Source organism: Chamaea fasciata, unplaced genomic scaffold, assembly GCF_029207755.1.
Source record: "Chamaea fasciata isolate MVZ Bird 193981 ecotype frontalis unplaced genomic scaffold, bChaFas1.0.hap1 SCAF_11, whole genome shotgun sequence".
NCBI lineage: Eukaryota > Metazoa > Chordata > Aves > Passeriformes > Sylviidae > Chamaea > Chamaea fasciata.
The window spans coordinates 19,225,531-19,241,514 of record NW_027094096.1 but is presented as its reverse complement, the minus strand read 5'-3'; the positions used below and the strand labels follow the sequence as shown (position 1 = coordinate 19,241,514).

At 44.4% G+C, this 15,984-nt stretch overlaps 1 protein-coding gene across 4 annotated transcripts in view; it reads left to right on the top strand.

The window, feature by feature from the left end:
• LOC136295159 (uncharacterized) overlaps positions 1-15,984 on the top strand; it is a 271,346-nt gene that overhangs the window by 211,433 nt on the left and 43,929 nt on the right. For all 4 annotated transcript variants that reach the window (XR_010722596.1, XM_066193539.1, XM_066193540.1 and 1 more), the window contains one exon: positions 12,248-12,523. Coding sequence is in view for 3 of the 4 variants with exons in the window: in XM_066193540.1 (XP_066049637.1) it covers positions 12,248-12,523 (276 nt within the window). In the remaining variant the exon portion in view is untranslated. The remainder of the gene's footprint in view (positions 1-12,247; positions 12,524-15,984) is intronic.

Below are 15,984 nucleotides of genomic sequence, written 5' to 3'. Positions count from 1 at the left end.
GGTCTTGTGCTATTTTAATCTGCAATCACACAAAATGAAAGTCCATGGAAGGTGCTGGAAAAGTCTGGTTACCATCCTGAAACTGCTAAGCTGGTTTATACACCCTGGAAATAAATTGCTGTTCACTCTCCCCAGTAGAACCCCCCCATTTCTGTGCTATTTTAAAGCAGGAAGTGAGAGTAAAATAGCTCAAATGAGGGTTTCTGTGATTTGGCCATTTAAGTGGCTTTTTCCAATCTATGTGTGTGCATGTATCATTTTGTTTATAATTTGCATCCTTAATTACATGGAATGTTTAGAATTAAAAAAAAAAATTTAAAAAAAATTTAAAAAGCTCTTTCTTACTTTCCTTACAGAAAAGTAATGTGTTAGTTAATCTGCAAAAAGTGTCCTGATTAAAAGAAATGTGAAACTTCTGCTTTCTTAGTAGGACTGAATATAGTCATTTTGAAATGTAGAATAGCTGCTGCATCTATTAAATATTATAATCTTGGTTATCATCCACTGAAATACCTCCTTTTCCAGAGTTCTAATGGAAATATAACAAGATACCAAAAAAAGAGTGCAAGGAAAAGAAAATTATGCTTGGTACTCTGAAAATTGAACATTTTAATGGCAATAGGATGGGGAGATGATGTGTGTTGCAAAGGACTTTTCACTTGGATTTTTTTTCAATAATTGGAGCATCTTAAATTATATCACGGTATTTAGTATGAGTAAAGCATGAGTAAATGTAGAAAAAGGATAGAAAAAGGCAAATTTCAAGCATTTGGCACTGTAGGAGCAGTACTAATAAAATGAATTGACTCACCAAGGCTGCAGTCCAGCAGTTACCAATGCACTGAAGTTCATAAGTGATTTTTTTTTTTTTAGTGGAACTATTTATAAATATTAGGCTGGATGGGATCCTGAGATCTTATAATAACAGGACCAAATTAGTCTACAGGATTCTGGTTTTCTAATTTAGCTTTTATCACTACCTGAGTAGCGCTCAACAGAATTCAAGGGAACCCCAATTAAAAAATTAGAATTAGCAGCACAGTTCCTTTTTGCTTCTCTGGATGCCAAGCAGTGCCCTGGACATTGTCACTGTGCACCCAGCAGCATTGAGGGCCAACAACAGCTCCACATTGTCCATGGGCATTACAAAGGAAGGATAAAATCAAAGGTAGAGAAGTCGTGTCACTGCCATTTGATGATCAGCCAGCATCATTTCAATCTTATCCAGAGATCTTTGGTCATTTAAGTCTGTTCTGTGTCCCTGTCCCCACAAGGTGGAACATTTAAAAGGATAAATCAGATACTTGAGAGATGTAGGCTCGTGTGGATGAATGTATTGAGGAGCCTAAGGCTCTTTGATTTCCCAGCGCCTTTGAGGGTCTGGATTGTAATGTTGACTGTCATCAGCTTATTGAAAATAGCAGAGAACATACCTCTTCACTAACTATTTTATTATCCCTAAATGCCTACTGCGGAGAAGAAAAGACAAGATAGATCCCCACAGGACTCGCCATGGAAACACTGATCCTGGGGGGAAAAAGCCACTCAAGATCACTGCTGTCCACTCTACACAAGTACAGAAATATTCCGGGGCATTGTATGAAAAAATGTTTGTAGGCGGAAGAATTAGGAGCACAAGTATCTGATCATCAGACACTGGCTGGGTGAATGTAGCCATTAATTAATTAGCAACAGAATTTGCATAACCTGCAACCCTCAAATATTTTTATGAATAAATTGATGGTCATCCAAATAGTAGCAAAGGAATTAATTAAAAAAGATGATAGGATTCTACAGATAACCAAATGAAACTAAGCATTTTTAGTAATTAAAACATTTTACCCTTATGACTACTCATCTAACTCTACTAGTGAGATTATTTTTGCCCAGTTCAGTAGAATAAACATGACCTGTTTCTATATTATTTTTTTTTCTAGATTTTACTTTTTCTTTTATTGCTTGACTGTGCTGGAACATCCAATGGAGAAAAAAAAAAAAAAAAGGCAAATTAACACATTAGCTTGTTAGCGGTTATCTTCTTAGGCAGGACTTGGGAAAATTTAGAGCACTTAAAATGCTCCAGCTGGCTGCTACTGTCTATTTTGACTGCTGCAAAACTCACTCATACCCACAAAATATTTCTCTTGTCCGTTGGTAATTAATAGGTTAGAAGTGCCAAAAAAAGAAAAAAAAAAAAAAAAAGGAAAATAAATCCTGTTGCTTTGGCACTATTATGACAGGAACTATGAGCCTCTAAAAAGTATGAAATACCTTATTCCATGTTTAGAGCTGATTGTGCTATTTGTTAGTTGTGGCCTTGAAGTATTTTGATTTAATCTTAGAAAACAGGGCTGATCTGGATGAATTCCAGCTGAAGCTACAGGAATTGAAGAATTAAGCTACAGAACATAATGAAATGATTCAGTCCCATGCAATCTGATGAGCATCACTGTGTGTAATGGGATGTGTGTGTGGTTGTATCTGAAGCTGGTTGTATACCATTGATTACAAAAGTACCTTTTACACATAGTGTAAGATAATTACTTTGTATGAAAAGCAGACTATTTTAAAGCGTTTATTTTAATAAATACATTTAGCACTAGTTTTCTGTATGTGGGTATATTGTTAGTGAGTAGTATTCAAGGCTAAAGCCCTTACCTTTGTGCTGATGCTGAAAACTATCAATTATAAAGCACCTAACAATGTTCTACCAATGAGCACTCTCTTTTAGTGGCACGTTCCTATTCCTCCCTTTAAAAGACAGATATTGCTGTGTGCAGGAGCACCAAGACTGGGGTACCATTGTTAGGGCTGATTAAGGGGAGGAGGAACTGTTCAAATTTTAGGGTTCTTTTCTTATCAGACATCTATTGAACTGAATAGCATTTTGTTTTATATCACACTTTTCATGGCCTAGGTATCTCAAAGCTCTTTACAAAACAGTCTGTTTCAATAATAAATATTACTAGAATAGTGAATGTGTAGGCATCTATTATGTATCTGCAATAGCTCACATACTCTTTGGCATTTGAACAATGCGTTTAGGGAGTAGGGTGATGGGAATATGTAAGATAGTTTTATTTGCAAGTGTTAAAATAAATGTTTGAGAATCTTAACATTGAAACCAAAAGTAGGAGGAAAATGTTTATCCTGAACCTTATAATTTGGTAAAACCTGCCTGGCATCCACCTGCGTGCAGTGTTACAGTTGGCAAGAAAAGCCAGAGCAATAATTGTTCAGTGGAGGGCTGGAGCTCTTGAAAGAAGTAGTCTCAGCCTGCAAACCTCTCACAAGTGGTTTATGACCATAGTGAAAACATTCCTCACCACTGAATTGTCTTTATTAGAGTGGTGGACCTCAGACTGCATGGAACAGGTCCACAATTTCAGCTAATTTTGACTGTGCACAAGGAGAAAATAGGAGGAGGCATGTAATAGATGCTGAGGAGGCAGTAAGAGACAGAGAAAGGGAAATAAGAATGCTGGACAGTAAGGGATGTGTTCATCTCCTTCCGAAGTCGCTGGATCAGCCACAAACTGTACTGACACAGAGCTGTCCTCTGTGTCCTCAGTAAAATTACTGCACTGCTAGCAGAGGCAGTAAAAAAATATCTGCAGCTCAGCCACCACAGTTCACAGTCCATCAGAGTGGAAATTAGGGGAAATGGTATAATTAGTAAAATCCTGTATTGTCCCCAATTGGATAGCTTGTTGTGACTGTGGTCTTTCCTATAGGTACAGCTGTGTTTGTGGCTCCTCTGACTGTGCACCCCAAATGCATTTTGTCTTTCTTTTCTCTAGATTTCTGGCTATCTGTGCCCTAGTTGTCTTTTCCTCTAGTCAAAGTCTCTCTCTCTTCTTTCTCAACCTCCATATGCTCTCATCTCCCTTTCAGCTCTTCTCTTCCCCCTCCCTCCTTCAGCCTGGACAACACTGCACCTCTTTTCAAAGCCTTTATTTTTAGAGGAAAATAAAATACATGAAATCTGAATGACTTCAAAACCATATTCTGGTGCTTTCTCTTGCTTCTCAGTCCACTATTGTTGTTCAGGCAGTGTATAGAGCACTATATCAAGTAATTGGGTATTATATTTTGGACTGTAGTTCAGGCACTAAAAATAGCATATTGGTGACCACTTTGTTCCATATGCCTCCTTTATAAAAGGAGCCAACGGCACTTTTTCAGGTTTTCCATGTTGGAACATTAACTTCTAGCAGAGGTGCTATTCTTTTTGTGGTGAAAGCAAAATGGGTGTGAGCTGGGAATGATCATTGCTTCCATGAAATTTTGTAAAACTCATTGCCACGTGATTATTTTCTATCACCAGGTTCATACTTGCAGGTTCAGGCTGACATGTTGCCACTGCTGTTGTTCGACAGTTGCTTTGTTGTTCTACCATTTTTTATCCTGTGCTCTAAAAGACAGAGAAAGGCACTCACAAAATCACTTTCATTAAGACAACCACCAAGTCAGACACTGTTATCAAAGGCTGATGGTCTTGGTGTTCAGCTAGAAACATCTCACAGGAGCCTGATTATCACAAATGATAAGAAACTGCCTTCTGCCAATCATCCTCTTACAAAGCGTATCACCTGGACCTCCAAATCTGAGGAACCCAAAGTACATGGTCACTTTTTGCAGCCTGCTCTATGCTGCCACCCTCATGCAGATGACCCTCAGGACTGGGCAGTGATTTCCACCTCTTGATGAGCTAACTAACTGAATGTGGTCTGGAAAAGCTGGCTTGAAGGCCTGTTTGTTCGGAGCATCTCTTCCCATGTACCCCTTCCTGCTCAGTTGCCAGGGGACCCCGGGCACGTGCCTCTGTTTCTGGAAGTCCTGTGGGTTATTTCCCTGCTCACTGCAGCCTCAGCGGGTGAGGTCGAGCTTCTGTGCAGTGCTGCAAGGTGATCTCTTACTCCCTCACTGTTGAGAAGAAGGATGACCAGCTGACAGTAAAATTGCTTGGTGCTGATGAGCCCTTGGCTTTGTTACTGTGGTAAAACATACATCATTTGACAGCTGCTTGTGCATGGAAAAAAAACATCAATGATTAACGGTTTCCCATCTTTTCTTGCTACTGATCTTCTTTGCTTATGACAGATGAGACTTAGATGTCTTTTTTTAAGAGACAGAGAGAGAAAAGGAGAATATTTAAACTTGTTCTCACCTAAGCCTTTTATGTTATCCTAAAGACCTTATTTGGAGTAGAGATTTTTGTCTGAATTTCAACTCTCCTAAAATGATGAGATCTGTCATTTGGCTTTAAAAGGGAATGTGTATTCTTCCCTGGCTGGATTTTTTTTTTTTTTTTTTTTTTTTTTTTTGCTAAAGGGTATAATGTTAATTTTACTTATTCAGAAATTAAAATAGCAAACAGTTTACATGAGGTGTTGATAATTACCTATATTACTGTAATGCTGTGACAGATGTTGGCAAAAAGAGGCAGAAAATGCCTACAGCTGTGCACTCCATGACATCCAGTTTATACTCAGACAGAAGGCTAACAGATGTTCTGAACTGTCACTTTGCCTAAATGTTTTTAAAGTCTAAGGACCTGCTTTATAATTCACTAGGGCCTCATTTGGTTTCACAGAGGTCCTCAGAATTCCCATCTGTGACAATTAATGTCGAAGACTTTTATAAATCAACCCCTGTCCTTATTAGCCCTCTGCAAATAGATATTGTGTATACTCCCGAGGCTTCTATTTTTTGTGACCTAGTTATTAATTTCTATGACTTGTACATAGCATAACTCCTGTTTTGAGAAGAAACAGATTTGGGTGACATGAATACAGCTTGAGCACCAGAGTCAAAAGATTGCTGATACAATTTAGAGTGACCTCAGCATACCTATGTCAAAATATTTTTTATTTCCTTGATGAATGCTATGGTCATTTCTAAGGTGGCTGTAAAATGCTAACAGCTTCAAGCCACATGTTTTCCCAAAGGAAAATATAAATCTTGGTGGTATCAAAATAGAGCACTTAAACAAGCATGTTCAGCCACCAGAGATATTCCTATTCCTAGAGAATATTTTTACTCAGAAATACTTAAAACATTTAAGGGGTAATTTAAAAAACAAATAAAGGTTAATATATTAAACTATGCTTTTTAAATTAAAAATAGAGGTGTTATGAAAGTGAAATATAGGTAATGGATGCATGTAGAAAAACATTTTAAATCATCATCTTCAAGCTCCGCCCAAATTTGCCAGCATACCTTCAGATGCGTAAAAAATGTCTCTAGAGTAAACCTACTTAATACTTTACTGAGAGTTGCCATTTCTTTTTAAAAGCTGAATTCCTGTTGTGCAGTATTTTAATAGTTTAAATATTGTGCTAACATAATCAGTGTTTGTCTTCTGTTCCCCAATCCTGTATAGAAGCAAAACTCCAAATTGTACATCTTTCTGGGTTTGTTTCTAAATTACTCCCCACACTTAATTACGAGGATGAGAGGGATGCCTTATTCCTCTTTGTTATAGGCTAAGCTCTCAGTAATCCCAAACAAAAGAGCCAGTTCTGGAAGATATAGGATTTGCTAGCAGGATTATGGTCTCATAGATAATGATGTGCAGTCAGCAGAAGCGAAGCTTTATTTTAATTCAAATAAGCTAGTAAACAAACCACTGACAAGTCTGCTGGTGAGAGTAACTGGCTTCTGTTGCCACATTGGCAGCTAAATTATAGAAAATCTATTATACCCTGTTCACCATATGTTTAATTTAATACAGATACAAATTAAACTATCCACAGTGCCTATTAAAATGACAATACATATTTTTTAAATATATGAATGTTTTAAGATACATTCCCCTGACCTTAAGAAGGGCAGCACTGTTTTGGGAGGCTACAGCAAAACACATGCTAGTCAACAGATTCTCTTCAACAACAACAACAGTGATTTGAAAAAACACAGAATATTAATAGTACAGTTTTGTAACAGATAATGAGGTTAATTGGGGTGTTTTACCTTCTAAGCATCTGTTCTTACACACTTCACTCCCCCTAGGTTCCTGGGCCTTGCATTTGATAGAAGTGGTTGATATCTAATCCTCTGTATACTTTTTAATTCAGTGCCAGCTACAGTATGAGGGTTTTGCCCTTTTCCTGCTGCAAATAACTATTCCTCGTTTCTGCATATTCTCATTTATTAATGTTCTTTCAAATAACCTGGATTTCTTGACCTGTCAGGAACCTTGGAATTGCTACTCTCTAATACTGTGGAGGGTTTCAAATTATGCAGAGGGATTCCTTCTTAGGGCCTGTGTTGTTCAGAGGAAGAAGTGTTGAGTACCGTGTGCTGTGGCCCATTATGGACCCTGATTGACTTGAGTTCTGTGGTGGTTAGAGTGAAAGCAGGTATTGGAGCAAAATTAGAATAACAGGAGGAAAATATTTTGAGAATCTAAGTGGGGGTGTTTCCAAATAAGTTGAGTTTACCTCATAAAGTCAGTAAGTCACAGCAAGTTAGAGGGATCAGCAGATGTTACTGTCATGAGGTGGTGATGGGCTACCTGAAACTTTATTGAAACCACAGAGAATGAAACTAACTTCCCAAATTCACCCCTTATATCTTAAATGAATGATGATGAAAAAATGTGCCAGCCAAAATATTGCAGGTGAAGAGCTCTCTGGACTTTCCTGAGGTCCTCCTGCCAAGATTGGAGCTCTCCTTTCCAGCTCCAGTCTGCTCACAGTAGTATTAGGCACACAATGAAAATGTAAGTTTCGTGAAATTACTTGCTTGCAGGTTATGAATTTTCCCTTTACTCCACGGTAATATAGTCAAAAATCAGCATTCAAAATCATGTTTCCCACAACATTTAAGATGTAAGAGCGCATGCAAATGTCATGTGAACTTGTGGAATATGTGTGAAGGGAGTTCCTGACTCCTATAAGTATGCGGTGTTATATGCCAGGCACCACACTGTACATTATTATATGTACAATGTATAGTATGTGCAGGGGTGTGAGATGTGCCGTGTAAAGTGTGTATATACCCTGTGCACATGTATTCTCATTGCATGTTTATTTTAATTTCATTTACCAAAATACTTTCAGGGTCAATATGTATTTGTAATGTAGACATAACACACACAGGAATTTAAGAGTTATTGCAAACAAGTGTTACTTATTTGACAAATTCATCTTTAGTATGTAAAAAAAGTCTGTTTCCAAAGAAAATTGACATCTAAGGAGTTGAATGTATAAAAATATCAAGTGTGAGAGACATTTGGACAAAATACAGAATATTGCTGGTGCTATACTTTCTGCTCTTCTTCCCAGGAGAAAATTATTTTATACCAAGAGGTCATCTTTCACTAAAGGCATATTTAGCACCACAGCTACCCATAGCAAAATTATTGCAATAAGTGTTGAGGCAATAAATCAGCAGGCTCTCTCATAGCAACCATGAAAGAGAAGGAAAAAAAAAATAAATAAACAGAAGTAAACTCTGCAATTTTAGAAGGCACATCCAAAGTTTTTCCGTGCAGCAAAAGGCCTGCCTGCCCTGCAAACCTGCCGCTCCTCGAGAGCCACTCTTGTATGCTGCAGCTTCTTTGCTTTGGGGTAAAAGGATTTTCTACCTTCCTGTGCCTGAGGGCTGGAGGGAGCAGCCAGACAAACGCTGCTGCCGGTGTGTCCCGAGCGTTCTGCTGAGGCTGCGGCGTGGGGGACAGAGTGTCCAGAATTCCCGGGATGTGTATCCCTGGAGCACGCACCGTCACCGCACCACTGCTCCCCCTCGCAGCTTTTTGGTCAAAAAAGCCTGAGGGCTGCTAAAGTGAAACGAGAGGCTGAGAACTTCTGGAAATAGATTGGGAAGCCCCTTCTCCCAGGAAAGGGGTCCCGGAGGACACGCGGGGCGGCTGTGCGAGCGCTGCTCGGGGGGCGCGGGGGATCCGCGTTCCGCTCCCCGCCTGGGCTCTGCCGTGCTCCCCGCCCGGCCCCCGGGCAGCCCGCCGGTATTAAACCATAACCCTCCTGTCAGCCAGCCGGGATGCGAAAGAAGGGCTTGTCCCGTGCGGGGTAAACCTCAGCTCCTTCGGAGAAGATTAACCTGGGAGCCCCGGCGCGGGGAGCGCGGGCCGTGCGCGGCGGAGCCCGGCACAGGCTGGGGCTGAGCAGTGGCGGAGCCACCGCGGTCACGGCAGGGGTAGAAATATCGGCTGGGGCGAGAAATGCCGGCAGCAGCCTGTCTTCCCCCTCTGTTTTGGAACAGCTTCAGTGCTTTGTCCAGGGTAGGAACTCCAAAATTCTGATTTTTTTTTTTTTTTCTGGCCATAGTGTTGGGTCAGACTCCGGCACTCAGCCCCTCAACGGGAGACCGTGTCTGGAGAACACCGTACTGGTCTGTTGTCATATGGAACCTAAAGACATATCTATATATAGCCAATTCGGAGTAATCAGTTATTTTATCTATGCACCTGGATGCAGGTGGTCTGGGTTTGGATGTTTTCTTTTGTTGGGGGTTATTTCTCCAAGTCTAAAGTTAATTGTGAAAATCAGAATCTAGGAAGTTCATTTTCCCACCCCGTGGGATCGGTCTCGGCACAGAGACTTAAAGGTACCAGTGGCCATGTGGGAGCCCAGCCCTCCTCAGACCAGGGCGAAAAATGCACGTTGATATGGGAATTTCTCTCAGAGTCCTTCCAATATGCGGTTCACTTTTTAACTTCTGTCTGTTTGTTTGTTTGTTTTTCTTTCCCTCCAGAAAGTCTAAGAATTTGCGGCAAAGCGTTATAAAGTTGTATCTGCCCGGTCCACACATTGGTGATTTCGTTTCTGGTTATCTGCAAAATGAGCTTTAAGCCAATTTCGTGCTTCAGGCTAAAGAGAGGGATTCGTATTTCCCTCCTAGATGCGTGGCATTCCTGGAATCTCTTTGTCAGCTTGCCGTAGGATGCTGCTGTAATTTGCCGGAAAACTCTTTCCAAAATTTGTTGTATACAGAGGTTAAGAACAACGTAAGATTTCTGAGCCATCGGATTCTTATCTCTGGAAAGAAAAAAAAAATCATCTATCATTGATAAGTCAGTTTTAAACTATTCAGAGCCTGGTTCCCATTTATCCAAAAGAGCCACCTTAGGTTCAAGATATGCATTCCCCACTTATCTCCCTCCTTCCCTGCTCTAATAAATAAAAACAGTTCTTCAGGAGAAGCGGTGCTTTTTTCGAGAATCCTAGGAAAGTTCTTGCACCATTTCCTGAACTTTGACACGCTTGGCTCCTTTCTGCCACATCCCCCCCACCTCCTGAACATGTAAAGGCTATTGCAAAATGACGGGAGGCTGCCTGAACTCCGCGGCTGGAGATGAACTCTGCCACCCTCCACCCGAGTCCCCTGTTGGCGTTCAGCCCGGCACGCAGAGCTCCCCGGCCCCGGCAGCGCCGCCCCTGCGCGGAGACGCGCGGATCTGGCGCGGCGGCTCCGCCGGGGCCGCAGCCGCAGCTCCGCGGCCGCCCCGGGAGAGGCTCCCCGCACCCTCCCCGCTCCGGCGGAGCGAGCTGGGGAGAAGATGTTTATCCTGAGATGCAAAATGGGTTGTTGAAAAACAAGCCATGTGCAAATAGTTTAATTTTCCGTTTTGATGCTTATCTTTGTCTCCCGAATTTCATCGGAGAGGCTTTAATTGGCGTGTGGGTAATAGTTCCTAAATAATCCCTTATTAGATGACTTCAGACGAGTTGCGAACCAATAACGTCTTAGTCCCAAAAGTGAAAGTAGAATTTGAAGGCTCAGGTCAGTTTTTGTCAAAGGGCTCATTTGAACATCTTTTAGTTTGCTGAAAAAGCTAATTAAAGAACGTTTGAAGGTTAAAGTCATTATTCCGTGCTGTTGTCGTGCCACAAGTGAGCCGAGTTTTGTGAAAACACAAAGGGCAGAAGTCACAGAGGTGGATTACTGTCAGTCCAGGCTACAGAGGCACAGAGAACTGTGGCATTAATTCCTATAGAAAGGTAGACAAACACAGTCACTGACTAACAACTTTCCCGCAGAGCCCTATTGTCTAAGCACTTTCTACTGCTTTGGGGTTCTCTTCGAGTTGTTACAGTCGTAACCAGATCCCAAACTAGGTAACGGGGCGATTTTCGGGCGCAGAATTCTTGACCCGCGGAACAACTTTCGCGACAAAATTCGCCGTGGGTCTTGGCGGCTCCCTCTAACATTTATTTCCCCCTTCAGCGGTGCTAATTTATTCATTACTTGGCAGAAAGTTAGCAGCGCGGCGGAACTCTGCTGGAGCCCGCAGCACCCTCGGCACCCGGCGCCGCCCGGCTGCCGCTGCCCGCGGCTCTCCGCGGCCCCGGCGGGGCACAGCCGCGGCCCCGCTTGTGGGGCGGCTCTGCGGGAGCTCGGGAACTCCGCGGGCGGCGGCGCCGCCGCGCAAGAGCCGCGCTGCGCGGGAGCTGCGCGCCGCGGAGGCTGCTGGAGCGCCCGCGCGCAGGAAAATCCCGTGGGCTAATCCCGGGGGTTTGTCAGCAGCGATTTGAGCCTTTGTGTGTGCGTGTGCGTGGACGGCAGATTGCAAAGCCGGGCACACAAAGATAGGCGCAGGCACAGGCACAGCCGGGGCTGCTCAGCCTCGCCTCCCCAGCGCCCGCTGCCTTCGCGCTGAGCTGCTTTGCCCCACTCGCTCTCAAAGTCTAGGTTTTTAGGTCTGGCCACGACTGTAGATCTCCCCAAATTCAAAGAAACAGATGTTTGGACTGATTATAGATGGGGGGAGGGGAGGGAGGTATCCCTGCAGCTGCAACTCAAAGAAATATATTGATAAAATATTTCAGTGGTAATAAATACGCAGAGATCAGCTCGACCTTGCGAGGTCTTTATTTTAATTTTTTTTCCCATATACAAAAATCTTTATCAAACCTCTATTCTATGGCTTCAATAAACAGAACCCATTACCTCACGGCAGCTTTTGTTGGCCTGTATACAAGCGAGAACAAAATGGTTATTCAGGAGAACGCTTTCGATTTTTATTGTGTGTAGTATGCACAAAGAGCAGTGTTATTGTATTAAAAAGAACCATCTGTAGCAGAAACAATGGCATCAAATTATCTTTGAATACCCACTGCAAAAATATAAAGCTTTTTTATTATTCTTCTGCTGTACGGTGGGGGACAGAGAAGTGACTTTTTTGTTGTTGTGGGTGCATTCTTATAACACACACCAAATCAGCCATTGGGATTTTTTTTTTTTTTTAAGCCATAAACGATTTTTTCCCCTCTTGTTCCAGGGACTGCAGTTAAGAGCTAGGGCTAGGACTTGGAGGATGTGTAGGCAAACGGAAAGAGAGCCGGGGGAAGAAAAACCGAAATGGATTCATTCTCTGTCCTGGATGGAGGAGGAGAGGAGAAGGGAAGGGGACGTGCGAGCTTCCTTCAACTGCCTCTGTCCGGTGAAAAGTGCTCAGACCCCCGGGGCTGCGCCGGGCTCCGGAGTCCGCGCGGACTTTCGCGTTGAGCTGCCAATCAAACCGCTCGCAGCCACCACCCTGCTCTGGCACCGACATGTAAGTAGCTGCAGCACAACTTTGACATTCACAGTTTTTCCCCCCTCCTCCCCCGTGACCTTTAAAACGATCTGGAAATGTAGCTCCCACCTACGACCCGCCGCTCTGAGCTCCACCGCGTTAAGCTCGGGGACGCGCGTACGGGTTTGGGCTCGGCTGAAATTGCGCGGCCGCGCATCGCGAGCGAAGCGTTGGGCAGGAGCGCGCCCGGTCCTCGGACTGCCTCTGCCCTGTGTGCTCCTCTCCCGCGGAGCTCAGGGCCCGCGGGGAGCGTTGGGGCTGCAGCAGAGCCGGGACTCTCCCGCGCCGCCCGCGGTGTTCCAGACGTGGCCGGTATTTTGGGGCTGCCCCGCGGGGCGAGCCGCGGAGAGGCGCGCAGCCCCCGGCCGCGCCTGGCACAGGCCGGCAGGCACGAAAACACCTCTCAGCGTTGCCAGCTGCCGGAGACGCTCCGTGGGTTTCCCGGGCCGGGAGATGCCCCGGGCTCCGCGGGAGCGGCCGGGGCGGTGCGCGGGGCGCGGAGCGGCCGCCGGGCGGGGGTTCCCCGCTCTCTGCCGCCCCCTGTGGGCGCTGCGCGGCCGCTCCGCCCGCGGCCCAATCCCGGGGAAGGGGGGCCGGCCCCGCCGAGCTCCCCGCACGCCCAAAGCCCCGCTGCACCGCCGGCAGAGGCGGCGCACCGCCGGGCCGGGCTCCGGCTGCGCACCCGGGCAAGTCGATAATAAATCGTCAATACCTTTGACTGCCCGCCGCTGCTTTCTGATGCACTTGGGGCTGGGAAAGGCCCGAATTTGACATATTGTCTCATTATAATACCGTTTAAAGGGGAACTCTTCTTAGTTACAGTTAGCAAAGTTGAGGTTGGATTTCCCCCTCTTCACACCCCCCCCCCTTTTTTTTTTTTTCTTGGTAAGAATTTGGTAGATAAAGGTTAATCTTGGGCTGAATGATAGAGCTGTGATTGACAAGAGAAAAGGTGTTGAGGGCAGGTCGAGCTGTCTTATTTACAGCCCACTGCTTGCTATAGAGCCTTTGTTAGGACTGGAAAGCTAATTTAGTGCTGATCAAAAGCACCACAGAGTTAAAGGACTGGTAATGACTGCTAATTTCATTTCAGCCTCATACATCCCCAACTGCTGTAATTAAAGACGTGCTATTTAAATACAGGTGAAGGGGTTTTGTAGTAGGGGGAAAGTGGGTAGCGGGTTACAATTTTATTTATGGTTAATATGGTAAAAGTCCAACATTCGGTTTATGATTTTAGCGATTTGCTTTTTTGCACTCTTCTGCCCCTGCAGAGCAGGGCTGGCCGGCAGGGCCGGCCGTGCAGGGGCAGGGTGAGGACAGCGCGCCGCAAGTGATGGATGCGAGCCCCCAGTTAGCATGGGGTTATCTTATTTTTAATTATTGCCATCAAACGGCAGTCAGGAAACATCGGGAGCGCTAGGGAGAGGGGAGATGGAGGAACACGTGTCAGCTTTTAAGTGCCTCTTCGGAAGCTCGGGTCCTCATATTATTATTATTTTAAATTAAATTATTTTAGCACTCCACGGCTGGTTCGCTGGCTCTGAGACGATGTAATTTCACAACCGATATAACAGTTTCTTTCTGGGAAACATCAAAGGATGAAAGCTCTACATTTGTGTAGTTGGTTAAAATTGACCAAAAAAAAAAAAAAAAAAAAAAGAGAGAGAAAAAAAAAAAAAAAGAAAGAAAAAGAATTTAGCCTTTAATCTCTTTTTATCCACGACGACTAAAGATCTGTACTCGACCCCGCTCGGCTCCGGGCTGCCCGTGCTCCCGGGGCTCCCCCCGGGCCCCTCCCGCTTCCGCGGCCGCTCCGCGCGGGGGGCGGCGCCCCCTGTCGGCCGCGGCGGGGTGCCGGGGGGATCCCGCGGGACGGGCGCGCCCGCGGGAGCGGCGGGAGCGGCGCCACGGCAGCACCGGCGGGTCCGGGGCCGCGCCTGCGACGGGCTCGGAGTGGCCGCAGGGGTTAAAGTGAGCGCGGTGGGGCAGGGACAGGCGAGGTGAGCAGGGAGCCCAGCGCGGGAGCTCCGGGCGGGGAAGCCACCTCCAGCTTGCGCCGTCTGCTCTCCGGAGAGATGAACGTGGGCGAAAAATAAGTGAAGTGCCACCGAGTTCTTTCTAAGCAGAGCTTTCCATAAGGATGGGTCTTACAGAAACGCTGATATGTGATGGTCTCCCGCACCTAAGCAGAGCAGGAGAGCTGCTGCGGGACCGCGCCACCCCGGCGGGCGGTGGGACATCCCCAGCAGACCAACTTCTTTATTGGCAGCCATAGGCAGAAAAAAATCAGGATTAATTTTTCATCGTTCCCAGCTTCGGTGTTCCAGTGCTGTCAGCAAATGCCAGCCTTTCAGATGCTCGTGCTTGTGTTTTCCTCCCAACGTGTCTTAAATAAGTCAGTGTTGACAGGTGTTGCTTGTAAGCAGCCTTGAACAGTTTCTTTTCATTAAGGAAACATTTTCTCAAATGGCATATGTTTAAACCCGAAGCAATAAACTCACCTCAATTTCTCCTAAAAAAAAAAAAACCACACACACACAAAAAAAAAAAAAAAAAAAAAAACTCACTCCTCCCCCCCCAAAAAAAAAAACCCAAAACAACAACAACATAATGCAACAAAAATAACAAAAACCTCACTTTCTCCCCAATTCCTGGAAAAGGAAGAAACGTTATCTTATGTGAATCGCCCGGAGTGCGATTTTATTTCCTCACTGTGGACATGACAGATTTAAAAGAAACCTGGTGATATAAAACGATTAGCCAAAATATGTGACGTGCTGCATTGCCACCAACTTTTAAGATAAATTCACTACTTATTTTATAGCATGCACGTAGCTTGGTGTAGCGCATTTAACAGTGGTATTTGCTGGTTGCGGTAATACCCAGCACGGTTTATGCGTCTTGCGTGCAAAGAGAAAGACTAATGGAAACCAAATTATTTCTGTTAAATTGGGGTTATTTTGTATCTCCTGTTGGCAGCCTGGATGAAAGTCATAATGCCGCAGTTTTTCTATTAAATGAACCCCATGGCTGTTGGTCTCACAATAAACTTTTCACTTTAGAAATTATATTCGGACAGGTTTTTATGAAATATTACTGTTTGTTGCGCTGAGCATACTTACTCCATTCTTTCAGTTTGATCTCCGCTCGAGACTCCCTAATATGGCAATTCTGTAGTAAGAGCACCCAAAATAAAGACATGGCATTTTCTATAAATAATAGCAAGAGCCCTGCACAGATTTCCTGCACAACGGAATTCCCAGATTTCCTTTAGTGTTTCTTTAGTTAGCATGCGTTCGGTATATATAACTCTGAAATTAAGCAAAAATATACATCTGTATAGATCTGTCAAGCCGGTTATAAACAGAGGTATTATATGTCAATTACCACAGGAAATGGAAAATACACAGAGCGCTCGTACACACGGTTTAACGTCA